This window comes from Podarcis melisellensis (genome assembly GCF_964234715.1).
Source record: "Podarcis melisellensis genome assembly, chromosome: 6".
NCBI classification, from domain to species: Eukaryota; Metazoa; Chordata; class Lepidosauria; order Squamata; family Lacertidae; genus Podarcis; species Podarcis melisellensis.
The window spans coordinates 4,075,442-4,102,433 of record NC_138538.1 but is presented as its reverse complement, the minus strand read 5'-3'; the positions used below and the strand labels follow the sequence as shown (position 1 = coordinate 4,102,433).

General features: G+C 49.0%; 1 protein-coding gene and 2 long non-coding RNA genes across 6 annotated transcripts in view; 1 reads left to right on the top strand and 2 right to left on the bottom strand.

The window, feature by feature from the left end:
- LOC309373272 overlaps window positions 1-16,406 on the top strand; it is a 93,542-nt gene extending 77,136 nt beyond the window's left edge. Inside the window, exon 2 of the long non-coding RNA XR_014169928.1 lies at window positions 16,205-16,406. This is a non-coding gene — a long non-coding RNA (uncharacterized lncRNA). The remainder of the gene's footprint in view (window positions 1-16,204) is intronic.
- Window positions 953-5,554, bottom strand: LOC309372512. Its single transcript, XR_014169539.1, has 2 exons — window positions 1,286-5,554; window positions 953-1,249 (listed from the first exon to the last, which is right to left on the bottom strand). It is a non-coding gene; the product is annotated as an uncharacterized lncRNA (long non-coding RNA).
- On the bottom strand, window positions 14,765-21,786 carry TMEM74B (transmembrane protein 74B). Of its 4 annotated transcripts, none has more exons than XM_081917300.1 (2): window positions 21,531-21,786; window positions 14,765-15,769 (listed from the first exon to the last, which is right to left on the bottom strand). In XM_081917300.1, the coding sequence occupies exon 2, from the start codon at window positions 15,724-15,726 to the stop codon at window positions 15,022-15,024; it is 705 nt and encodes a 234-aa protein (XP_081773426.1). In that variant the 5' UTR covers window positions 15,727-15,769; window positions 21,531-21,786; the 3' UTR covers window positions 14,765-15,021. The 4 variants fall into 4 exon arrangements, with proteins under 4 accessions (XP_081773426.1, XP_081773427.1, XP_081773425.1 ...); XM_081917301.1 differs by having other exon boundaries at window positions 14,765-15,766; XM_081917299.1 differs by lacking the exon at window positions 21,531-21,786 and adding an exon at window positions 20,622-21,416 and having other exon boundaries at window positions 14,765-15,760.
- Between the last annotated feature and the right edge of the window lie 5,206 nt (window positions 21,787-26,992).

Below are 26,992 nucleotides of genomic sequence, written 5' to 3'. Positions count from 1 at the left end.
AGTGGTCCGCAACCTGAAAAAACGCAACCTGAAGCGGCTGTAACCTGAGGTATGACTGTATCAGCCATGGAAGGGAGGGTCATCTCAACGCCAATACATTTAAGTCTCCCTGTGAGGATGTGGCTAGAATTACCCCACTAGCACATAAGAGAGAAGTGCAGCTGGCAGACTAGTTAACTCCCAAGATGTGAGCAACCGTAAAAAAGAAAAAAAACTGCAGCAGGGAGTCCCGCAAGTAGTCTTAAAGTAACTCAGTGCGATGTTGAGAGGTGCACGCTGGAACAGGAACATGGATCTATGTATAAAGGGTAGATAAAAACATATTTCTGTCTGAGTGGGCCACTTTTGTCCCAGGAAAATGCAGGGAAACAGCTTGTTGGCGTGAATCTGGAAGAGTGTGTTTCTGGTAGGGGTCAGTGGGGGAACTAAAGAATTTAATGCAACTGGGATTAAGCACACAGGATTTCGCTCACGGACCATGGACTGCTGTACAAGTGAGAGAGGAATGAAGTGGCTGAAGCTCTGGGCAGAAGCACACTGCGCTGCAACACTTAGTTGCAGGCTCGAGTCGGTCGTTGCTGATTTCTTCTTCTGTAGCAGCAACACACCGGAAACAAAGTAGCTGCAAAGAACAAGTGTCCCTTTAAATATACGCCCCTCTTATTAAATGATCATGAAGTTAATCCTTTACCAGGATTAATTTACCAAAGCGCTACTATGACTGCTTTTGGCAGCAAGCTTTGTAGCGATATTTTGACCAAAGAACTGGGAATGGGTGGCCCAGAGAACATCGGTTTTAGGTGTAGCTACCTGGCTCGCTTCAGGCAGGTATGTTCCCCTCCCCCAACCTCCACCTTTGGGTACTTGTGTGTTTTCTGTTCACCTGTTCCAAAAACACCATGACCCCAAGCGTGTGACCCCAAGAGCCCTCTGAAAGAACGGCAGAGAGATGTTAAGTATTACAGGATCAACTTTTAATTTGATGGAGGAACACAGTGGGGGATGGGGAAAGAAATATAGACAAATACATCATTGGGGGGAACATTTCTTAAAACACCCTCAGTCACCTATTGGGTGTTGCTGACTGTGACTACGGATGGTGGAAACACAGAACTGCAGTTTTGTTCCCCGGAGTTGGCAAAAAAAGACCCTCTGTCTCTTGAAATCTCTAGAGCAGCCTCCGCCAACCTGGTTTGCTGCCCCCGCCAGGTTTTGGGCTACAACTTCAATTGGACCCATCCAGCAGGGCCTCGCTACTGTTAGCCCCATCATCATCCAGCAGGGCCTCACTGCTGTTAGCCCCATCATCGTACAGCTGTGTTCCCTAGCAATGGTCGGAGTTGAAGCCCAAAACCTCTGGAAGGCTGGCCTAGAGCCACAGAAGCTGTTTCAGCCTCCCTCCTTGGGGAGGTCAGGGTTTGGGGTCTGTAAGGCAGGAGAGGCTGGTGGCCCTTTGGCTAATGCTCCACAGCTACCCTACCACAGCTACCTGGCTAGTAAGGGAGAGTCCCTATAACTCAGTGGCAGAGCATCTCCTTTGAGGTCCAAGACTCAGACCTTGGCTTCTCCACTTTCAAGGATCTTGGGAAGAAGCCTAGGAGACGTGGTCCTCAAAGACCCAAAGGAGATGTGAAATTTGGCGATAGACGATGCTTGGCGAGGTGGACCAATGGTCTGGTCGAAAATAAGGCCACTTGGTGGATGTCCCTACTAGAGAGAGCCTCTTCTGCTCTTTGCTTGGCTGAATGAACGAAGAACGACTGCTGGTCCTATTAGTACTGTCCCTTTTTGCAACAGCTCCACCCAAGCATCAGGCGTGGTACGGAAAGTGGAAGCGATTTGGTTGCTACCAAGAGCTTAGCTGGGGTGGCTCTCCAAACTTCAACTCCCATCAGCCAGCACGGCTGATGCTCAGGGATGATGGGAACTTGAGCGCAGAAAGATCTAGAGAGCCACAGGATCCCTATTCCCTCTCTTAGGGCTTTCGCTTGACCCATATTTTGGTCATATTGTGTACCAATCAGTTCCCCTGGGTCTGAGAGCTTCTCTCGTCGTTCCACCACCGTGCTTTGGGAAAATCCAGTCTTGCCCACTGAATTGAAGCCCTGCTGAGCATAATCTGATGGGGGAAGGAGTACAAACTGACTTGGGGAAGCCTGGCTGAGTTATATAGCAAAGGCGCTGTTTTTACAGTAGTTGCCTTTTATTAGTGCTGAGACTTAACTTTACAAAAAGAAGACCTGTTACAGAGACCGGCTTAGTCTTCTCCCCAGCTCAGCTCTCTCCTTCTTTGAGTGTTAGTTGAAGGTGCAAGGCACAGCTCGTAATTTTAGGTTAGGTTAAAGGCTTGTTGTGATCAGTGTTGCTCAGATGACAACTGCAATCTTAGCAGGGACCAGAATAAGCTGTAGGGATGGGTCTAAAAAGGTTGGGCTGCTGGTGTAGGCGATGCTGAGCTGGCCAGACCAGGGGTCCGACTCAGGAGATGGCAGCGGCATAAGCATCACAATCTCCCTGTTCCAGATACACAGACTGGCCTCATCAGTAAGAGGCAGCTCAATGCCAGGGCCTCCTCTTTACACTAAGGCCTTGACTGTGGTGGCCCCCAGGAATCCCTGCACCCTTCCTTGTGATCCCTTTGTGTGCAACAACCAAGGGCCGGCCCAATACATTTTGCTGCCCGAGGCGAACCGGAAAATGATGTCCCCCCTGGGAAGTGTAGTTAGATATAGGGATAGGGACGCCACCCTCTATGCCTCTCTGTCAGAACTAAATGCACCTCCTACAGCTGACTTGAGTCTCTCTGATGGACTGAAATATGCCTTTGGGTGGGGAGAAGGTACTGTGGTGGTTGGAGAGCACCAGGCCAATTCTGCGCCCAAAAGATGTCTGCAAACCCACCGGCTGGGAATCGCTTGCAGACGACCGCAGTGCCTGGAGACAGATGGTCCTGCCATGAGTCCACAGCAGTGGCCAGAGAAGGAATGACCGCTGGGAGGAGCGCAGAGAGAGGAAAAGCCCTGGCGCATCTGCAGCAGCACAACCGGACGCCTTCACTTGCCCAAGCTGCAACGAAACATGTCTCTCCCTCATCGGTCTCCACAGCCACAGCAGGCGCTGCAACTGCCCAATGGTTTGACTTCACTCTTCCAGTGTCTCCCGAGACAGACGGATGCCAAGCAACCAACCAGTGGCTGAAGGGTGCTCATCTCACAGCCGCCACCACCCTTACCTGAATGGAGGATAAAAAGGGATGTGCACGTATGAATAGACTACACCAGGGAGGAGGAGGGAGCAGGAAGGGAAGCAGGTGCGCCACTCAGATCCAAATCTGCCATTCCTCCCAGAGTGCTGTTGGAGGCGGCTGCTTCAGGAAACCTCATAGTAGTGTTGGCCCTGCTCCAACCACAACGCACAGGTTCCAGCTTCCAGCTCGGGTTAGCTGGACGGTTCGCCAGGGCTGCATCCTGCAAAGGGTCACCGGACCGGCTGACCAAGCTCATGCCAAGGCCAGAGACATTTTTAGGTCACTGGTGAGGAGCTGCCGCCAGCCATGGAGTTAGCGAGGCCAACGGAGGAGAAAGAGGAGAGGAGGGATGTGGCTCTGCTATCCAGTAGAGAACAGCTCTTTGTCATCTCTAACCATCGCCAGAAGCTCAGCTCTGCCCTCGCCAGTCCTGGAAGGAGCCTTTTAAAAAGTCCCACATGCTCAGCGACTTTGCGCCTGTTCATTGGGGGTTATAGGAAACCCAGAGCACTTGTTCTTTAGATGTCCCTTTTACGAAGAGGCACATAGTGAGACCATTGATCCCCTGCTGGTGAGGCTCGCTGACCTCCCGGAAAAGCAAAAAAATGACCTTTTCCTGTTAGGCAAAGATCATAAGACGACCCGGATGGTCGCCAGATTCTGTATAGGCGCAGACCATCCCCCGACCCAAACTAGTTCGTTAAGAAAATTCCCAAACTCGGTTCCATGGGTGACTCTGGGTCATCTCCCTGCGGTAGCTTATCTTAAAGTTTTAAGTGTCTATACGCTTATCGCATTTATAAATTTTCAACTTATTGTTGTGCATTGTTTTAAATGTTTGCTTTCCTTCTGGGATTGTGCCCCCAAGTGTGTTTTATAAGCTGGTCTCCGACCGTAATAAATTTATCTATCTCCGACCATCTCTTGGTGGGTGCTCCTCGTGGCATCTTTTCCACTTGTCCCTAGAGGTGAACCTGTCTCTGAGTGAAGACGTTCTTCTGTGCAGGTATAGGGCTGGTTGACAGGTCTCCTGAAGTTTTAGGGCCACAGCTTCCTTTTCAGAACTTCATGCGGAAGGAGCAAGATTCAAAATGGTTGGAAGGCTCAGGGCAGATTTTCGAAAGCCGTTCTTCATGCAGCACTTAGTTAAACTATAGAACTCGCTCCCTTGGGAGGCAGTGATAGCCACCAAAATTTGGATGGCTTTCGAAGAGGATTAGAGAAATTCAGGGATGAGAGGGTTATGGGAGGGGAGAACGCTCTTGTTCTCAGGTCGTGCTTGTTGGTTTTCCACAGGCATCTGCTTGGCCATTGTAAGAACAGAATGCTGGACTAGATGGGTTATTGGTCTGATCCAGAAGGGTTTTATTACGTTCTGAAGTTCTTAAAATCTCAGGGCAAGGAGCAAGAGTCAAGGGGGAAGGCTACGTTCTGTTTGACTAGCAAATGTTGCCTGTTAAAGGTAAAAGGTAAAGGATCCCTGGACGGTTGAGTTCGGTCAAAGGTGACTATGGGGTTGCGGCGCTCATCTTGCTTCCAGGCCGAGGGAGCCAGCGTTTGTCCACAGACAGCTTTCCGGGTCATGTGGCCAGCATGACTAAACCACTTCTGGCACACTGGAAAACCATGATGTAAGCCAGAGTGCACGGAAATGCTCTTTTCCTTCCTGCCACAGTGGTACCTATTTATCTACTTGCACTGGTGTGCTTTAAAACTGCTAGCTTGGCAGGAGCTGGGACAGAGCAACGGAAGCAAACTCCGTCACAGGGATCTGAACGCGCCAACCTTCCAATCGGCAAGCTCAAGAGGCTCCGTGGTTTAGACCACAGCTCCACCACTCGCATCCCTACTTTGCCTGTTAGCCCTGTTTTACTAGTCCACAGCCAGGTATTCTCTAGAGCAGTGGTGGCCAAACTTGGCCCTCCAGCTGTTCTGGGACTATAATTCCCATCACCCCTGTCCACTGGTCCTGTTAGCTAGGGGTGATGGGAGTTGTAGTCCAAAAACAGCCAGAGGGCCAAGTTTGGCCACCACTGCTCTAGATGCTTTGGTCCACAACTCCCATCAACCCTAGCGGGACTTGACATCTTTCCGCAGGGCCTGCAAGACAGAGCTGTTCCGCCTGGCCTTTGGTTTGGACTCAGTCTGACCCTTATGTTTTCCCTCCCCTTACGGTTTTGATCTATGGGCTACTTTTAAAATGAGGCTGCATTTTAAATTGCATTCTAACCTGTATTTTAAATTGGTTTTTCCCCCCCCCTATTATGTTTTTATTGTAATTTTACTGGTGTTAGCCACCCTGAGCCTGGCTCTTGTTAGCCACAGGGCAAAGGCTCTTGTCTTTGACATCTCTTCACCCTCGCAGAATCACAGACTCATACAGCTGCAAGGGACCCCATGGGGTCATCTAGTCCAACCCACTGCAACACAGGAATTAAAGCTAAAGAATCCGTGGCAGGTGAACACCCAACCTCTGCTTTAAAAACCTCCAACAGAAGAGGTCCCACCACCTTCCCTGGTGGTCTTGACTCCCACTTTTCCTACAGTATGAATTCTTGTCATGTCCCCATAAAAAGGTAGAGGGACCCCTGACCGTTAGGTCCAGTTGTGGCCGACTCTGGGGTTGCGGCGCTCATCTCGCTTTATTGGCCGAGGGAGCCGGCGTACAGCTTCCGGGTCATGTGGCCAGCATGACTAAGCCGCTTCTGGCGAAACCAGAGCAGCGCACGGAAACACCGTTTACCTTCCCGCCAGAGCGGTACCTATTTATCTACTTGCACTTTGACGTGCTTTCGAACTGCTGGGTTGGGAGGAGCAGGGACTGAGCAACGGGAGCTCACCCCGTTGCGGGGATTCGAACCGCCAACCTTCTGATTAGCAAGTCCTAGGCTCTGTGGTTTAACCCACAGCACCACCCACGTCCCCATGTCCCCATATATGATGCTTTGTACAGTCACATTCCTGTGCTGTCTGGTACTCAATATCCTCCCCACTCCACCCTGGATTCTCTCATGCTCTGTTATCTATCTATCATCTATCTATCTCTAAATCTACAGTCATTTAAGCTTGTTGTCTCTAGCATTAAGCCCACTTTATTTCCAGGGGCACAGCACAATCGCCGCCACCCCTGCCTCCGTCCCCTTTGGAAAATTAGCAGGGCTTCGCAAACCTCACAATCACCCAGGACTCAGCAGTTCTCAACCTGTGGGTCCCCAGATGTTGTTGAACTACAACTCCCATCATCCCTGAGCTCTGGCCTTGCTAGCTAGAGGTGATGGGAATTGTGGTTCAAGAATGTCTGGGGACCCACAGGTTGAGAAAGGCTGAATCAGGTTAGCCCCTGCAGCAACCCTAATCCCGAGGGAGGCGAAACCAATCCTAGGGACCTAGGTCTTGGTGCGGCAAAATGTGCCCTGTCTCTTCTGCTACACACATTTTTAACAAGCAATTTCTCCTCTCTCTTTCTCTCTCTTTGCAAACCGATTGTGCATTTTTCATCAAGTTACCATATTTTTCGCTCTATAAGATGCACCAGACCACAAGATGCACCTAGTTTTTGGAGGAGGAAAACAAGGAAAAAAATATTCTGAATCTCAGAAGCCAGAACAGCAAGAGGGATCGCTGCACAGTGAAAGCAGCAATCCCTCCTGCTGTTCTGGCTTCTGGGATAGCTGTGCAGCCTGCATTCGCTCCATAAGATGCACACACATTTCCCCTTACTTTTTAGGAGGGGAAAAATGAGTCTTATAGAGCAAAAAATATGGTACTTGGCTGGAGAAGTGCAAAGTTCAGAGAAGTGCAAGTTTTGCCGGATGTCTGAGTTTGGGTTCGCATCTTGCTTTGGAAAGGGAGATTTGGGCAAGGTGTCCAGATGCTGAAGGAGCAACAGGGTTTAGTGAGCAGGGAGAGCCGGTGATAGAGAGCAGTTCAGACTCTGAGGCTGAAGCAGAGGGGGGCGGAGATCAAGAGGCTGCTGAAGAACCCAGGGAGTCTCCCTCGCCTGCTGCAACCAGTTCCCCTCCCCTCTGGCCTCCAAGAATGGGCAGCGTATTGAGGAGAGCAGAACAGAGGTGGGCAGACAGTTTGAGACTGCTGGGAAAAACATCTGGGAGACGGGGAGCCTTAGAATGGCTGGAAGGCAGGGACCTTCAGTCCTGGCCACTGCTCCATAGGGGCAAGACCTCCTGTGAAATGTTGCTGAATTGCCTGCCCTTTCCTTGAATAAAGAGTTAGCGCATTTTTCACTCCATAAGACGCACCTGACCATAAGACGCACCTAGTTTTTAGAGGAGGAAAACAAGAAAAAAAATATTCTGAACGAAACGGCGGATGTATGATTTTTGTGGTTCATGCTGTGGCCACAGACATGTGATTTGACTGTGAGTTTGGGGTAGCCCAATGCAAAAATCCTGAGGATCCATGTGGATCCGTGCTTTGTAACCACGTTTTTGTGCCATTGTAGCATCCCTTATCTCTCTCCCTGACTGCTTGCCGATCAGCTGCTTCCTTTCAACACTCCCTTCCCTCTTGTTTGCCTTAGTGTCTTTTCCTTAGCTGGAGCAGTTTTTTGCTCCTCCTTTTCTTCTAATTTCTCTCTTCATTGCTTTAGTATTCCTGTCTCCTCTCCTCGCAAGTTCCCTGTCTTTACCTCCCCCCTCCCAGGCAGCCTCCTTTATCACTAGAGTCCCTTATCTCGCTCCCGATTGCTTGCCGATTAGCTGCTCAGCAGCTTCCTTTCAACACCCCCTTCCCTCTTTCTAAAAAAAAAATAATGATCTGCTTTTTGCCCCTGGGCAATTCGGCTCCAGGGACCACGCATTCGCTCCATAAGACGCACAGACATTTCCCCTTACTTTTTAGGAGGAAAAAGTACTTCTTATAGAGCGAAAAATACGGTAACTTGACGGACACCTGACTGTTCCTTTGTGCTGACCTGCATCTGACTCCAGCCTTGACCATGTCTATCATTTTTAGTGGGTCGTGCAATCTGCCATTCTGAATAATTGCCTTTTATAGGGTAGGAGGCACTGAAGATGAGTTTATGGAGTCAAGGAGCAGTGATTCCCCCCCAGTTGAGGAACCGCTGGTGTTTCCTGAGCTCGACAGGTCAGCGGTCTGAATCAGCATAAAGCAACTTCTTTTGTTCCAGTGTTCACCCCTTAGGAGAATTTTCCAGGGTCTCCTTAAGGAACGGCACAGCAACAGCAAGACAGTGCCCACGTAATTCCATTAAAGCCTCATGAGAAACAGCCTTTACTTTATAATGCAAATCCGAGCCTGTCTCCCTTGCCAATAAACCAGGGCCTTCTGCAGATTTAATCTCTTTAACAGGCTGATCGCTCTTAAAGGGCATTTAATCTTATTGAGAGCGAAAGCAATTGATGTTCGCTCAGCGAGTTTGCTCTTTGGCGGTGACCTGATGGATGGCAGCCTGGCAGGCCTGCCAGGGACGTAGCAGGGGGAGGGGTGCCTTTTAATCCAGCTTGGATTATTATTCCAAAAAGAACAAGGCAGGTGCTGCGATTTCTTATCAAAGAGCGGCTCATACGACTCTGATGGCAGTATCAGTACATTTAAATAAGGACCCATTACTTGGTTCGAAATCATGCGAAAGGCTGGGCTGGATGAATCCGAAGCCGGAATTAAGACTGCCGGAAGAAATATCAACAACCTCAGATATGCAGATGACACAACCTTGATGGCAGAAAGTGAGGAGGAATTAAAGAACCTTTTATTGAGGGTGAAAGAGGAGAGCGCAAAATATGGTCTGAAGCTCAGCATCAAAAAAACAAAGATCATGGCCACTGGGCCCATCACCTCCTGGCAAATAGAAGGGGAAGAAATGGAGGCAGTGAGAGATTTTACTTTCTTGGGCTCCATGATCACTGCAGATGGTGACAGCAGCCACGAAATTAAGAGACGCCTGCTTCTTGGGAGGAAAGCAATGACAAACCTAGACAGCATCTTAAAAAGTAGAGACATCACCTTGCCAACAAAGGTCCGTATAGTAAAAGCTATGGTTTTCCCAGTAGTGATGTATGGAAGTGAGAGCTGGACCATAAAGAAGGCAGATCGCTGAAGAATTGATGCTTTTGAATTATGGTGCTGGGCGAGACTCTTGAGAGTCCCATGGACTGCAAGAAGATCAAACGTATCCATTCTGAAGGAAATCAGGCCTGAGTGCTCACTGGAAGGACAGATCCTGAAGCTGAGACTCCAAGACTTTGCACACCTCATGAGAAGAGAAGACTCCCTGGAGAAGATCCTGATGTTGGGAAAGATGGAGGGCACACGGAGAAGGGGACGACAGAGGACAAGATGGTTGGACAGTGTCTTCGAAGCTACAAACATGAGTCTGACCAAACTGCGGGAGGCAGTGGAAGACAGAAGTGCCTGGCGTGCTCTGGTCCAGGGGGTCACGAAGAGGCAGACACGACTAAACGACTAAACGACTAAACAACAACAACAACTTGGTTCGATTTCCTTTTGGGACAGCTGCATATTCCTGCATTGCAGGGGGTTGGACTAGATGATCCTCAGGGTCCCTTCCAACTCGACAATTCTATGATCCAATGTTGTTCTCCAAGGTTAATTTGAAGACATAGGAAACTGCATTATACTGAGTCAGAGCACTGGTGTATCAAGCCCAGTATTGTCTACACTGACCAGCAGTGACTCTCCAGGGTGTCAATCAGCTTGTTTCTCCCAGCCCTCCCTGCAGATGTCGGAGATGGAATCCTTCCTTCTGCACGCCAGGCAGCTGCTCTACCTCTGAGCTGCACCCCTTTCTGCCAAAACACAGGCAGATATCCACCAGGTCAGTGTGCAAAAGCAAACCTTTTTGGGGAACATTGCAGGATACGGGTGATATTGGAGGCGCAATATCCGACTGGCAGCCGGCTGGAGAAGGCAGGCTTAGCTGGTTTAGTGCCCAGCCGTCAAAACTGGCCAGTGGCATAAATTGAATCGATTCACATGCAAGAATGATCCCTAAAGCTCTTGGTGTGCAATGCTAGGCGTGTGCTGACTCTGAAGTACAGCAGCCCTCTCTAACAAGGTGCCTTCCAGACAGTTTAGACTACAATTGCCATCTATTATTAGAGCAGGCATAGGCAAACTCTGTAGGAGTGCAAATATCCAGAGATGTAGGGATCAGATGGGATTACCATGAGGAATTCTAAAATATACATCAAGCCATCGTGTCCACGATGAAAGCATTGTGTTGACTGGGTTTGATATATTGACGATAATTTCTGATTAAATCCCATAAGATTCTACATCCATGCCCTTTTCCTCTACTGCCCGTTTCTTTTGTCATGTACACTGCCAGTTGCTTCACCAGGCAGGCATCCTGGGCCATAAAGATAGTGGGCAAGTTTCTTTGAAGTAGTTTTCTTATATATTTATTTTAGGATTTTAATCTTAGGGCCTGGAAATAGTTTCACAGGAAGGTGATAAAGATGCCTATCTCCTTGGAATCCTTCCATCCTCTCTTGTTTACTCCTGTTTGTGATCTCCGGAGTTTCTCTAGTCCTCTTTTATTTACTCTCAGATTATGTATGCATACTCAGAGCAGTAGTCTTTGTAGTTAAAAGAATTTCTTTTGATCTAACTTTGTCCCCTCGTGGGTTTGTGGAAATGCTCAGAAGAAATCTGATTGGTTCTTACGAACACTCTGTAAAAAGCTTTTTTGTGAATAAAACAGCCTGGGCTAGGGGGGTGCGGAGATCTGTCAGACAGGCACAGAGAGAGACACGATTACACGCACCCTTCCCAGAGTCTTGCTGGTTCAAGCCTCTGTGTGTATTCTTATTAAACAGAATTCATTCCTTCCTTTACTTTGCAAATGCACCAACTCTGGCCCTCCAGATGTTTGGGACTACAATTCCCATCATCCCTAGCTAACAGGACCTAGCTAACAGTGGTCAGGGATGATGGGATTTGTAGTCCCAAACAACTGGGGGGGGGCGAAGTTTGCCTTTGCCTGTATTAGAACCTTGGCCTTCACTAGGGATGGGCTGCAGCCCATCCTCTATTCAGAAGGTCCTGGGTTCAGTTCTCGGCATTTCTTTGGCCAGTGACTGTTTCTCAGCCTAGCCTACCTCACAGGGTTGTTGTGCTGATTTTTTTTTTTTAAAAAACCCAAGGCAGAAGGAGAAGCATGTATGCCACCTTGGGCTACTCTTTGGGGAAAGGTGGGATATAAATGTGAAACTAAATAGATATTATTTCTGAAGGGAAGTGGGTGACCACTCCTGACACCAAGGAATCCACCTACTGGTGTAACTTCATGGTGCCATTAGTTCCCAATCCATTAGTGCCCCCTGCTGGAGGGAATCATCTCCCATCATGCAGCCCAAAGAGCAGGAGTCAGACACTGAGAGAGAAAGACCACGGCCTCAGAATTAGATAAGATGACAGGAAGTATTTGAAACCTGCCGGACCAGAGATTTTCAGAGGACTGGAATAAATATGTGAACTATTTGAAAAGCAATTGTAATCAACAGATTGCGCTAGTAGGATTACCATAAGTTTTGTAAGGAGGAATATAAGAAATATTGCAAGGACGATTATGAAGAGAGTTATTAGTTATGATAATTAAAAGTAATGGTGAAATTAAGAAATGTAAATTAAGTGGAAAAGATTGGAAAATTTTCAGATGTGATTGATGGAAGTCAAAAAATTGTATAAGGTATGAAATTGTGTTAAATGATTGCTGAAAATGATATGTTGAAAATTAATTATATAGAGAAAGAGGGAGAGAGAGAGAGAGAGAAAGACCACGGCCTCCTTCTTCTCTGGTCTTTGCTTTGATCTGCATCCTGGATTTCTGAATGGAGAGGGCAGGAAAGGGGCAACTAAATGCCTTGTGATCAGCACACAAGCAACCTTCTCAAAGCAGCCAGACCATAGCTGTCAAGTGTCCCTTATTTGAAGGGACAGTCCCTTATTCCAGCACCATGTCCAGCTGCTGTCCCTTATTGATGGATGTCCCTTAAATGTCCCTTAAATGATGCCCCTTAAAATTTCAAAGGAAGCAGCTCCTCTCCCTCCCTCCCTGCTGGCCAGCAGGGAGGGAGAGAGGCTCCAACTGTGTTGCTTGGCTGTGTTGCTCACCCAATAAGAAGTCTAAGAACAACTGGGGGGTGGAGCTTGCATGCCTTGTGTGTGGCTAGTTAATGCAAGCTGAGGGGGGTTTTGAATGCTGGACGCCATTTTGTTGCACGTGCTGCTGTAAACTTTGCAGTGCAAAGCCAGGCCAGGGAGCCATCTTAAGTTGAGGCTGCATAGGCCTTGTGGTGCATGTGATTCAGATTCTATTCAGTTGAACCTCTGGTTACAAAGTTGGTTGGACAGAGTTCTCGAAGCTACCAACATGAGTTTGACCAGACTGCAGGAGGACAGGAAGACTGGAGTGCCTGGAACAGGTGAGGCTGCAGGTCCCTTATTTTGGCTGCTGGTCCCTTATTTTCAAGGCTGCTGGTCCCTTATTTTCAAATCTGTAAGTTGACAGCTATGATCCAGACTCTGCCAGTGCAGGAACTAGAAACACCATTCTGTACTAGTTTTAAATTCTCACTTTGGGCGGGGGGGATATATGAAAAGGTTCAATTAAAAAAATAATCAAATTTTGAATATTAAAATTCAATTGAGCCGGACGCTAGATAGAGGCATCGTGAAGAAATTCAGAGCAGGAAACCATCAGGAGAAGAAATAACAGCGCTTGGACAAGGAGAATCAAACTAGACTGCTGCAAATTTTTGCAAGCATGCACAAGAGGGAATAATTTTCCTGAGATTTCTTTTTCTAAAAAAAAAAATTAAAAATCATTTGCATCTCTAGGGCTTGATGCAATAGGGAGAGATGGTACAGTCCTGAGAAGGCAAAACAGACTGTACCAGTTTATGATGCAGTTGGAGAACCACATTTTTGAGTGTGTGTGTGTAAGAGTTGTGTGTGATTTTTAAAGACAAGCACAAAACGGAGTTGGCTGGGCTGCAGCCTATCTCTGTGATGTGCTTATTTTCTCTCTGCAAAGGCTCTTTTCCAGAGACTATTCCAAAAATGTGAACAACCCCCACCATATGTGGTACAGTCCACCCTCCCATTTTCTGCTGCTGTGATTGTAGATTCAACCCTTGGCTAGTTTAACTCCTGCTTAGAGGCCTTTTCTTATATTCCCAGTTTTAAAACAAATACCGTATTTTTTGCTCTATAAGACTCACTTTTTCCCTCCTAAAAAGTATGGGGAGATGTGTGTGAGTCTTATGGAGTGAATGCAGGCTGCGCTGCTATCCCAGAAGCCAGAACAGCAAGAGGGATTGCTGCTTTCACTGCGCAGCGATCCCTCTTGCTGTTCTGGCTTCTGAGATTCAGAATATTTTTTTTCTTGTTTTCCTCCTCCAAAAACTAGGTGCGTCTTGTGGTCTGGTGCGTCTTATAGAGCGAAAAATACGGTGCTTTTTTCCTCCTGCTTCCAGTTATAAGCAATTATAGGAATTTCTGGGGGCAACAAATGGACCAGATTTGAAGGGCGAATGATGGTGCAGCATTCAAAACAACGCTTCCCCTCAGTTTCTCATGATTTCAATACTGAGCGATACACATTTCCTGGGATGTGGCTGCACATTTTATATTTAGCTGAGAGTGGCACTTTAAAAAAATATTAGGAGGGGGGATTTACCGGCAGCTGTACCTTTTAGAGGTCACCTTTCGTTTGCCCGCTTCTGAGCGATATCCATTTTTAAACTTCCTGCTGACACATTTTCATTTGCATTGCCCACATGCCGGCCTTCATCAATGTTTCATGCTTTGCATTCGAGACGTAATTGTATCTCCCGACTGCAGCGAGTGCCTCCCTGCATCCGAGGCTGGAGACTTGGCGGGCGAACCCATTGACCAGGAAGCAGAACCGTGGAAGGTTCTTTGAAAGCACTGCTCCCTTCTCGCTTTCCACGAACAACTCCGAAACAGTTTGGACATGGTGTTCTTTTCCCAGAGAGGCCGGGGAAACGGGTTTGCTGGTGTGGCAAGGCGGTGTGTTTGTGAGTCAGGCTGTGGGGCTGCGCGTGAAGGTGTTGCTTCGACAGACTGAGCATGTCGCAAGTGCGAAACTTGAAGCAAGGTCTTGGGAGCTCCAGAAAACTCATACAAACCATGGAGCGGTTGGGTGTGTTCTGCACTTTTGCTGGGAGCGGCGTCAGTTGCACACGTCTTCCAGATGGAACTATTGCTAAGAGTGTTTGCTGCAGGGAGGGGTGGAACGAAGGAAGCCAGCTCAAAAGTACAGGCCTTAAACTGTGCTTGGTAGTATACAAATAATCCCAAAGAGGGCCTCTGAAATGTGGCTTTGGCTCTGTGTCTTCAGCATAGGCGATTTGGTTGTGCGACAGTTTTTTCAATAAAAAAAAGTTGTGGGGTTTTTTTTTTTAACCACAGCAGTGGTGCAGTACGTAGCACAGAACAATTTCAGAGGGGGAGGGGCGTGAGTTTTCTTGGAAATCTTTTCTTGGAGAGAAGTTCCCAAAATATAAAGCAACATTTAGCTTCCCGAAGTTCATCCTCATCCTTTCGTGTGTAAGTGAAAGAGTCATATAAACAAGAGGTGACAAAGCTATACTTAAATATGAATGTTGAACCTTTCCCCTCCCACAACCCCCCAACAAATCCTCCTCTGAGCTCAGTGCTTTTAACTTGTAGAATAGAATCACAGATTTGTAGCATTGGAAGAGGACCCTTCATCTAGTTCAACTTACATCACCTACGAAGAAACGTCAGCAGCTCTGGCTGGTGTTTGTGACTTCGGTCATCTGAATGACCTCGTTCTCGACCAAAGTCTGCCCCCCTTCTCCATTCAACTGCCTCATCCTCAGGTTTATAGACCCGTAAGTCTTCCGGGGAGCCCTGGAAGCCGGGAACGACCTCCTCCGGTAGAGCTCCCCTTTGTAGATGGAGACCATCAGAAGGATGGAGAGCAGCATCCCACCCAAAGTCAAGAGCCCCAACCCTGCGATGATGCACTTGTCCAGGTGGGAGCCCAGGTGGGCGTAATACGTCTCCAGCCTCTCCATCTCCCGGGCGGACACAGAATCCGGGTCGACTCGCGCCTCCCGCGGGATGCTGTAGGCGACAATCACCAGCAAAATCCCGCTGACCAAGAAGACTAAAGCCAAGATGAAGCCATAGTCCACTGAGTTGCCTGCTGCGTCCGGCAAAGGGACATCCTCAGACCGTGGGGAGAGGTCTCCCCTAGGGGGTGCTGTGTGTTCCCTGAGGCTGCTTCCTGTGCCTTGATGGTTCCGGAAGGAAGTTTCTGCCTCTTCCTCTTCTTCCTCTTCTTCCTCCCCCTGGTAAGAGGCGTTCTCAATGCCCAAGCCAGGAGCTGTCCGTGGTGCTGAAGGTCCCCCTTCTGGGACTCCCCGGCTGGGCCCAGGTACATTCCCCAAGACTGTCAGTTCCAGGGGCTGTGAGGACGCCATTGGGATGCAGTCGCCTTGCTCATCCCTCTCAGCACTTCAGCTGCTGGGGCAGAAGAACGGAGAGGAGGAATCAATGAGAACCATTTGCACCCTGGCCTTCATTCACTGAATGCTCTGGTTATCTCCCGCTTGGACTACTGCAATGCGCTCTACGTGGGGCTACCTTTGAAGGTGACCCGGAAACTACAACTAATCCAGAATGCGTCAACTAGACTGGTGACTGGGAGCAGCCGCCAAGACCACATAACACCAGTCTTGAAAGAACTACATTGGCTCCCAGTACGTTTCTGAGCACAATTCAAAGTGTTGGTGCTGAGCTTGAAAGCCCTAAATGGCCTCGGTCCAATATATCTGAAGGTGCGTCTCCACCCCCATCGTTCAGCCCGGACATTGAGGTCCAGCGCCGAGGGCCTTCTGGCGATTCCCTCACTGTGAGAAGGAAAGCTACAGGGAACCAGGCAGAGGGCCTTCTAGGTAGTGGCACCCACCCTGTGGAACGCCCTCCCTGCAGATGTCAAAGAGATAAACAACTACCTGACATTTAGAAGACATCTGTTCAGGGAAGTTTTTAATGTGTGACATTTTAATGTATTTTTCATCCTTGTTGGAGGCCGCCCAGAGTGGCTGGGGAGGCCCAGCCAGATGGGTGGGTTACAAATAATAAATTATTATTATTATTATTATTATTATTATTATTATTATTATTATTATTATTAAATCACTGACCCACCATACCTCTCAGGGACCTCAGGGGACCTTCCTGACATGAAGCCAATTCCTCCAGGGTTCGCTTCTAGTCCTCTACCAATGAATGGGGGAGAGCTCTCCTAGGTTCAATCTCTGAAGGCATCTTCAGGTAGGACTTGGTGGGAAGGTCTCCTGCCTGAAACCCTGGACAGCCTCTGCCGGTCAGTGCAGACCATACTGAGCTAGATGCATCAATGGTCCAACCTTATATAAGGCATCTTCTGTGTTCTCATGCCCTCTTCTAGGTGCCGATTGGACACATGGAAGGCAGCATGAAAGGGGCTGGAAGGGACCTTGCATCAAAATTGGTGGTGGTGGGGAAGCATCAGAATCTCCCAGGGTTCCTATACAGCTTTCTGTGTTCCTATGCAAAACCGAATAGGGCCAGTGCATTTTTTCTGAGAGGATGCAGGAGTATGCATACTCCTAAACATTTTGTGAATCTTTGTACTTTTGTCCATTTACTGTATTTATTTTTGAACTATAAAAATAAGCTATATTTTTGATAAACTATATTTTAGAACTGTAAAAAATAAACTATTTGAACTATAAAATGGTGATTTTCTTGAGTCAAAATGAGAGTACCCCTAACCTTTTTTTAAAGGAAAAAAGCACTGAATAGGGCACTCCATCCCGCAACATTTTGTTGAAGGCAGCACACACATTCACCACCTTTCATCTTCAGTGCGGCATGCATATCCTGTGCTTTCTATTCTTAGTCAGGAAGAGGGCCAATAGAGAGCAACTGGGGCAAGGTCGCCCACCAAGCCCCATTGACCAGAAAGGGATTGGGAACATGGATCTCCTTGGTCAAAGTCCAACATTCTATGCACTGCATAAAGAAGACAAGAAGAGCTGGCCACTGGATCCAGCCAACAGCCCATCTAGTCCAGCATCCTGTTCTCACAGTGGTCAAGCAGATGTCGCAAAGGGAAACTGATAAACAGGATCCGTGCACAGCAGCACTCCTGCAGTTTCCATCATCTGGGATTCAGCCTCTAGCTATGGAGGCAGACCACAGCCATTATGGCTAGTAGCCATTGATGGCTACATCCTTGTCCTCCTTTAAAGCCATCCAAGTCAGTGACCATCGCTGCTTCCTGTGGCAGGGAGTTCCATAGTTTAGCTGAGCCCTGCTATCTTAAGTTATCCCCAGGGATACAGGATCATCCCTGGAATTCCTTGCAGAGGAGGTTATTATTATTATTATTATTATTATTATTATTATTATTATTATTTTATTTATACCCCGCCCTCCCCAGCCAAGACCCGGCTCAGGGCGGCTAACACAACACCCGATATAAAAACAAATTTATTGAAATGCAACGTAAAAACAAGATTAAAATACAACATTAAAATACAGCCTCATTTCAATGGAAACTCAAATCAAAAACTTTGGGGGGAGTCTTCACCAAGGCCAACTATCCAGACTGGTCCTACGTGGGCCAGAAAAAAAGCCAAGGAAGTCCCCAGGTAGGAGTTCCATCACAGGAGGAGAAAGGAAAAAAGAAGAGAGGGAGGGAATCAGATTACAATCAAGTGGTGTGCGATCTTTGTTAATGAAGTGTGTCTCTTGAGCCTGGTGAGGTGGGTCTTGATCTTGCCCGCACCCTGTGTGACCAAGCAGCTGATATCCTGACTTTGCTGCAGCTGCTGGCAGGGCAAAAGCTCTGCCTGAGGCACCTCCTTGCAGGGAAAGAGCAGCTGAGTAGTAGACGCCTCTTGCAAGTGGAAGAGGCAATGTAAAGATCAGCAGAAAAGGAGGTGTGCAGGAGTCCACCAGTCTTACACACACACATACACTTGGGATTTTTAAATTTCTTTTAATCCACAGAAGTTCTACACAAAGCACCTTTGTGGTAAGAGTGCCGGACTAGGATCTGGAAGTAAAGGTAAAGGGACCCCTGACCGTTAGGTGCAGTCGTGGCCAACTCTGGGGTTACGGCGCTCATCTTGCTTTAATGGCCAAGGGAGCCGGCGTACAACTTCTGGGTCATGTGACCAGCATGACTAAGCCGCTTCTGGCGAACCAGAGCAGCACACGGAAACACCGTTTACCTTACCGCTGGAGTGGTACCTATTTATCTACTTGCACTTTGACATGCTTTCAAACTGCTAGGTTGGCAGGAGCAGGGACCGAGCAACGGGAGCTCACCCCGTCACGGGGATTTGAACCACCAACATTATGATCGGCAAGTCCTAGGCTCTGTGGTTTAACCCACAGCACCACCCACGTCCCTAGGATCTGGGAGACCAGGGTTCAAATCCTTACCCAGCCAGGAAGCGCATTGGGTGACCTTAGGCCAGTCCCAGTCTCTTAGCCTAACCTACCTCACAGGGTAGTTGTGAGGATAAAATTGAGGTGAGAAAGAACCATGTGTGCCACCTTGAGCTCCCTGGATATGAACGGGATAATAAATGTAATAAACAGCAACAGCAAGCAAACCAATAGCCACTGGCAGGGCTTGCCGACTTTGGACACATTTGGAGATTGGGGGTATTGTTGTGGTCACCACACAAACACATACTATGGCCAATCACATACCACAACCTGTTTCATCGGCTATAGCAGAATGATTTTTTCTGCTGGCATGGGGAAGGGGGAACTCTTGTGGGGTCAGACCTAAACCCAGTGGGTCTTCTGAATAAGCATGCATAGGAACTGGGCCGTCAGGCCATTGACCATCAATGAAGGAGACAAAGCCATAACTTCATTTTGCTGCATCATGTGCATCCTTGGACGCTTTGCCCACTTTTGTGGCTTGCCGTGGCTGCTACCCAACATGACCCCTCCCCCCCATGCACCATGCCATTTATTTCCCTGCTCTCTCCCTCTCACAGGGTCTCTCAACCCTGCAGGTTGAAAAGTCTGGGATTCCCCTGGTGAGATTGCAGTGCAGCAGGTGTGATCCTGATCAGCACCAGGATGTGGGCCCTGCATTGGAGCACTCCGAAAACGAGAAGCAAAAGAGGAGTTGTAAAATAGCAATGAGCGCCGGGCTGCCAGCGCAAAGCAACTTGGTTCTCACACCCACCCAAGCTGCGAGAGGATAGTAGGATAGATCCATGGCTGCTCAGAACACACCCTTTAATAATAATATAAATATAAATATAAATATATAAATATAAATATAAATATAAATATATTATAATAATATTTATTATTATAATAATTTATTATTTCTACTCTGCCCATCTGGCTAGGCTTCCCCAGCCACTCTGGGAGACTTCCAACAAAGTATTAAAATACCATAATACAGCAAACATTAAAAGCTTCCCTAAACAGGGCTGCCTTCAGATACCTTCTAAAAGTCTGGTAGTTGTTTTTCTCTTTGACATCTGGTGGGAGGGCGTTCCACAGGGCGGGTGCCACTACCGAGGAGGCCCTCTGCCTGGTTCCCCGTAACCTCACTTCTCACATTGAGGGAACTGCCAGAAGGCCCTCAGCGCTGGACCTCAGTGTCTGGGCTGGATGATGGGGGTGGAGACGCTCCTTCAGGTATACTGGACTGAGGCCATTTAGGGCTTTAAAGATCAGCACCAACACTTTGAATTGTGCTCGGAAACCGACTGAACAAATTATTCTAGGGCAGCCTTCTTCAATCAAAGTGCTCTCCAAATGTTGGGGAAGACTGCTCTAGGACAACCCGCCTTCCTCTTCCGCACCCTGCGCCTTAGGGAATAGCACCAGAGTGGCCCATCTACCCAGTATCCTGTTCCCACAGTGGCCTGTGGAAAACCCGCAAACGGGATTCGAATACAAGAGCAACTCTCCCTGCGGTTTCCAGCAGTTCAGAAGCACTGCTGCCTCCAGCCGTGGAGCCACCGTGGTTAATAGTGATGCTGTCCTCCGTGAATTTGTCTAATATTTGGGCTCACGCATCCTGGTCTTTGGTGCCAGCGTTGAAGGATGACTTCATAGCTGCTGCTCCCTCCTCCTCTCCCGCGCGTCCCCAATCCCTTCCACCCAGATTACAACCTCTTATCGTTTAGGAATAATCTTTCCCCACGCCCTGCCGCTGTCTCAGACACGCATGCAGCAATCCTCTCCGCCTCCCCAGCAATGGAAGCCCCGAGGAATAAGCGGGTGGGCGCGCACGGCTGCCTATTCCCCCCACCCCACCCCACTTCCAGCTGCCCTGTCCTACCTGTCCTTGCCCGGCCTGCCTGCCTGGCTGCCGCGGGGCGCATGCTGCCTCTCTGGGGACATCCAGCAGGTCCTGCTAGCTGGGGGTCAGCGCTGCAAGCGACCATGGATGCTGCCGCTGTCTGCCGTGGGCTCCTCCTCCTCCTGCGATGGTCGTTGCTCGGCCAGCCTGGAGCAAGGGAGTGGAGGCTGGGCGTAGGGGGCGGGGGAGAGAGAGGTGGGCTGCTGGCTCGGTTTAGAAGGGGTTTTAAACCGGAGTGAAAGGGGGGTGGGGAGAAAAAGAGACAATGCCAAAATCCTGCAGCGGCGCCCCCTGGCGACGGCCTCGGGCGCCGCAACTCGGCTCGCGCAAGGCGTGGCTGGCCGGCGGTCGCTGTCCGTTCAGCACCACGGCGCCGCAGTCGGCGCGCCGGTCTTGCTCCTTGCGAGTAGGCGGGGGGCGTGCAGGAAAGGGAACCGACGGTCCGCTTTCTCGCCCTCCTCTTCACCGTCCCCCCCTTCCTCCCCACAAACTGATCTTTCCAGCACTCTTTCTCTCCGTGCAATGCAACCCTCCGCGGTCTCTTTCTCTCTAACCGGAAAATGGAGCCTGCAGCCTGATCCTTTTCCCCACACAGACACCCCCCACGCACCCCGGGCTCTGGCTGTGCTAGGATCGCTCTACAAATCGCGCACCACCAGCGCAAGGGAGAAGGGAAACGGGGCCAACCCGTGGCCCGAGGCTGCGACGCAATCGCCCGATGGCACCTCCAGCTCCGCAATAAGCTGCTGCGCGCCCCCTTCCTCTTGCCCTAGAGGCCTCTGGGGGTGGGGGAGAGCCGGGGGGAGGAGCTGCCTGTTGCGGAGTCTCCAGCCTGTAGTCTCCTGGGGGCCAGAGGGAGGGAGGGGCGCGGGGAGAGTCGCTTCTTACCTCTCCCACGGCGGCGGTTGCTGCAGGCAAAGGTGGGGTCCTCTCCGCCGCCAGGGACCCTCCCCTACTCATCCCCCCCCCCACCCAGCTAGCAAAGGGAAGGGTGGGAAGGGCGGGAAGGGCATTCCCTTCCCCACTACCGCCGCAGCTTCGTGCCAGCTGGCTCCAGGAAGGCCAGAGGATGGGTAGGGTCACTCGACGCAGTCCCGGGCTTGCGAGAGAGGAGCCACGGGGGGCAAAAGGCGGGCGAGGGAACGGGCAGAATTGGGCATCCCGGATTGGGGAGGGGGTGCCATGGCTGCTGCCAGGAGGGATATGCAAACTCCCACCTTGATCTCCCTGCGGGATCCCTGCGGAACCGCCGGCTGGTTGCTGGCTTGTGCGTTTGTGTGCTTGCATTTGTTTATTTGTGGGTTTATATGAGGCGCCCTCCAAAATAAGCTTTAACGGTCTTCGATCTGCACCGCTAGCGCTGTTACAAGATGCCACACAATGCTCGTTTTGCATTTGTAAGAGCAGGATCTTTTAGTGCGGCAGCAGTTACCCTCTGGAACTCCCCGCCTATTGACCTCAGGCAAGTGCGTTCTTTTCTGCACTTGCTAAAAACGTTTTTGTTCAGGCAAGCCTACCCAGGCACGCTCGTGGATCTGTTTTTAGTTTATTCTGATTTGGTATGATTTAAAAGAGTTGGGTTTTTCTTTACTTATAATTGCACAGTGTTATTCTCTTTGTAAATGGCTTTGAGGGTGTGGGTGGGTGTTTTAAAACAATCAAATGGTGTATAAATGTTATGAAATAAATTACAACGTGAATAAATAATAGGAAAAAATACTGTGGCATGTTTTCTTTAAGAGGAATGTAGGTGAAGGTATTGTTATGAGTTTGGTGGGGTCAGTTTGGATGACCATCTGTCACAGATGCCTTAGCTGAGATTCCTGCATTGCAGTGGGTTAGACTAAAGGATCCTTGTGGATCTCTACCATTCTATGATGCCCTATGTACTTTCCAAACCTGTGCACCTCAGATGATGATTGCAGGGTCTGGGTCAGGGGCGTCGCAATGGGGGCGCAGTGCGCTCCAGGTTACATGTCTGCAGGGGTGACAAGAAGTTACCCCACGGGGGCTCGCAGCAGCGCAAGCAGCCATCGAGACGCCGCAGCCGCATGTGGAGGATCCTCCGTTCGCGGCTGCAGCCACAAGCAAATGATCCCGGCACTGGCAGCAAACCGCTACGTACAGAGCATGTGCGGCATCGCACACATGCACTGTACGTAGCGATACCGCACATGCGCTGTATAGTGGTTTGGCGGCAGCAGCACTCCAGTGCTGTACGGACAGTGCCAGGATCCTCTGCTCGCAGCTGCAGCAGCGATGGATCCCGGCACCATCCGTACGGCACTGGAGCGAGGTGCCGGCAAACTGCTAAGTACAGCACATATGTGGCGCCGCTGCATGCGTCATACGTAGCGATGCCACACATGCGCCCTACATAGCGATGCCTGCCCCAGGTGTCATGACGCCTTCCTTCGCCCCTGGTCTGGGTCGGTTCAGATGCAGAGAGGCAGCCCATGAGGTACTGTGGTCCTAAGGCATTCATATTATTATTATTATTATTATTATTATACCTCGGGTTACAGACGCTTCAGGTTACAGCAATTCAGGTTTGAGACCCCATTAATCCAGAAATTGTACCTCAGGTTAAGAAGTTTGCTTCAGGACGAGAACAGAAATTGCGCGGCGGCGGTGCGGCTAAAGTGGTACCTCAGGTTAAGAAGAAGAAGAAGAGTTTGGATTTGATATCCTGCTTTATCACTACATGAAGGAGTCTCAAAGCGGCTAACCTTCTCCTTTCCCTTCCTCGCTCACAACACTGAGGTGAGTGAGGCTGAGAGACTTCAGAGAAGTGTGACTGGCCCAAGGTCACCCAGCAGCTGCAGGTGGAGGAGCAGAGGAGCAAACCCGGTTCCCCAGATTATGAGTCTACTGCTCTTAACCACTACACGACACTGGCTCAGGTTTCAGGTTAAGAACGAATCTCCAGAACGAATTAAGTTCTTAACCCGAGGTACCACTGTATTATTATTATTATTATTATTATTATTATTATTATTATTATTATCTCTGCCATGCTCACCCACCCAGGCCCCAATGATCCAGACAAGAGCAGTCTCCTCATCCACAGTCAAATCATGGATGGCGGAGGCCTTCCTCTGAGCTGACCTGGTGTTCAGCAACTGCATCCATAGACCCAAGAGCTGCCTGACAGGACAACCGCAGTTCCCCAGATTGGAGGAGGGGCTGGCCTGTGGCACAGTCGCCAACTGCCTGTGCCGCGTGCCCCTTACCTGGCCTCTCCCACCTCCCACAACATAACTCCCCTTACCCAGAACCACTGTGATTGGCGGAAGGTGGGCGGAGCTTGCTTTTCCTCCAGCTCCTCTCTTCCCAGGCACATCTCCCCTCCAACAACAACAAATTAAAAAACAGGTTTTTTATATGCTTTTTATTGAGTTTTCTGTAACATATTCAAACAATATAAATACTCTATAAAGTTCAACAATCATATGTCTACTTATTTACTACCCACTCTATTGCTCACGGACTTCCCTCCCTTCAACAGGCTTTCGTGTTAAATTTTCTTTTTCACAGGTTCTTATTTGCATTCTACACACATCACAAGATTTATTTTATTCCTGCTACAGTCTTTAAACTTCTACAGTTGTTACCTATATACTCAAGAAATTTACTCCATTCCTTTTTGAACTTAGTTTCTTCTTGGTTACGGATCCTGTGGGTCAGTTTTGCTAATTCTACATATTCGACCATTTTTGTCTGCCACTCCATTTATGTTGGTATTTCCTGAGTTTTCCATTTTTGAGCTACTAAGATTCTGGCGGCAGTCGTAGCGTACATAAATAGTCTATGGTCTGCTTTTCTTAATTCGTCACCTATCATCCCCAGCAAAAAAGCTTCTGGTTTCAAATTAAAAAACAGTTAAAGCAATTGTAGCAATTGTCTCTGGCTTGCAGCTGGCATTGAACTAGGAGATTTAGACTGGTTGCAGGTGCAGAGGTCATGCGACACCCGCCACTCTGAGCTGCTGGGGTGGGCATGCATGATGGCGAGAGGGGTTAGAGCAGGCTTCTTCAACCTTGGCCCTCCAGATGTTTTTGGCCTACAAGTCCCATGATCCCTAGCTAGGGATTGAGAGCCAGTGTGGTGTAGTGGTTAAGAGCGATAGACTCGTAATCTGGTGAACCGGGTTCGCGTCTCTGCTCCTCCACATGCAGCTGCTGGGTGACCTTGGGCCAGTCACACTTCTTTGAAGTCTCTCAGCCCCACTCACCTCACAGAGTGTTTGTTGTTGGGGAGGAAGGGAAAGGAGAATGTTAGCCGCTTTGAGACTCCTTTGGGTAGTGATAAAGCAGGATATCAAATCCAAACTCTTCTTCTTCTTCTAGCTAGCAGGACCAGTGGTCAGGGATGATGGGAACTGTAGTCCCAAAACATCTGGAGGGCAGAGGTTGAGGAAGCCTGGGTTAGAGGATCGAAGTCTCTCCCTTACCCTCTCTCCCTCCTGTTCACTGCCTTGCTAAAAACAGCAGTCCCTTGCACCAGGTATGCTCTCTGTGCTGCTTGAGAAGCTCCTATTATTGTGCCCCACGCGTTGGGTATTTTACCCCCACATGGAAGTGGGGCAGGACGCAGCTTTGTGGAACAGCTTCTGCCGCATCGAAAGACTCAAACCTCATGGGCTCCCTCCTGTAATTGCTGGTGCAATTAACAAACGAAGCCTGAGAACGCCAGCTCAGCTATCCCCAGATAGCTTTTTGCCTGTTTCATTACAACTTGTTCACATTGTTAACTATTTCACCCCCAGTCCAAACTTAGGAAGCTGTATAATGCAGAGCCACACCCTTGGTTCATGCGTTCTGCCTCAGCAAGGACTCTGAGACATTCTAGGGAACAGGCAAATATGTATTGAATAAGCAAAGAATAAACCACTGAACCTAGGGCTCAGTGGAAGTAGAACCTCAGTGGAAGGTCGGCGGTTCGAATCCCCACAATGGGGTGAGTTCCCATTGCTCAGTCCCAGCTCCTGCCAACCTAGCAGTTTGAAAGCACATCAAAGCCAGTGTGGTGTAGCGGTTAAGAGCAGTGGACTCGTAATCTGGGAAACCGGGTTCGCTCCTCCGCTCCTCCACATGCAGCTGCTGGGTGACCTTGGGCTAGTCACACTTCTCTGAAGTCTCTCAGCCCCACTCACCTCACAGAGTGTTTGTTGTGGGGAGGAAGGGAAAGGAGAATGTGAGCTGCTTTGAAACTCCTTCGGGTAGTGATAAAGCAGGATATCAAATCCAAACTCCTCCTCCTCCTCTTCTTCTTCTTCAAAGTGCAAGTAGATAAATAGGTACCACTCCGGCGGGAAGGTAAACAGCGTTTCCGTGCGGTGCTCTGGTTTGCCAGAAGCGGCTTAATCATGCTGGCCACATGACCCAGAAGCTGTACGCCAGCTCCCTCTGCAAGTAAAGTGAGATGAGCACCGCAACCCCAGAGTTGTTGGCAACTGGACCTAACGGTCAGGGGTCCCTTTACCTTTACCTACGGTAATTGCTGATCATGTGAACACAAGGAGGGACCTGTTTGATCAGAACACGAGCCCAAGAAACACAGCATCCTGTTTCTCACAGCGGCCAGACAGATGACCCCAAGCAGGGTTGGATTGTCTTCCATAAACACAGTTTCAACAGTGAGTCTGTAAGTGACTGTGGAGGCCAATTCTGGATCCACACATCCTTCCACAGTGGGGGACATTGGTTTCCAGGCGGGAGTTGATCATGGTGAGGGTTTGCCAAGCGTGCCTTCCTCTTAACACGTTTCTCCCTTGTGTCCTGAGTTCGAGTGTCTTCAAAGTTCATGACACCTTTGATAAAGGCTGTTCTCTAACTGGAGTGCTCACAGGCAAGTGTTTCCCAATTGTTGGTGTTGGTCTTTTTTAAGATTTGCCTTGAGACAGTCTTTAAACCTCTTTTGTTGACCACCAGCATTACGCTTTCCCTTTTTAAGTTTGGAATAGAGTAGTTGCTTTGAAAGACGATCATCAGGCATCCACACAACATGACCAGTCCAGTGAAGTTGATGTTGAAGAATCATTGCTTCGACACTGGTGATCTTTGCTTCTTCCAGTACACTGGTGTTAGAGAAGAGTGATAATAGTTTAGTGATTCTTTATTGTAATTGATAAGTGTAAACTGTTTAATTATTGTTTGCTGATGTTCAATTTCACTGTTTACTATTATACTCTAATGGATTATTGCTTTATTTTATGTAAGTTGTTTATTTTAAAATTATTGCGACTTTTGTATCGGATCAGATTGTTATGTGGTTTCTTCATCTTGTAAGCCTCCCTGTGTGTAGGAATATAGAAAGGCGCTATACAAATTAAAAGTGAAATGGGGAAA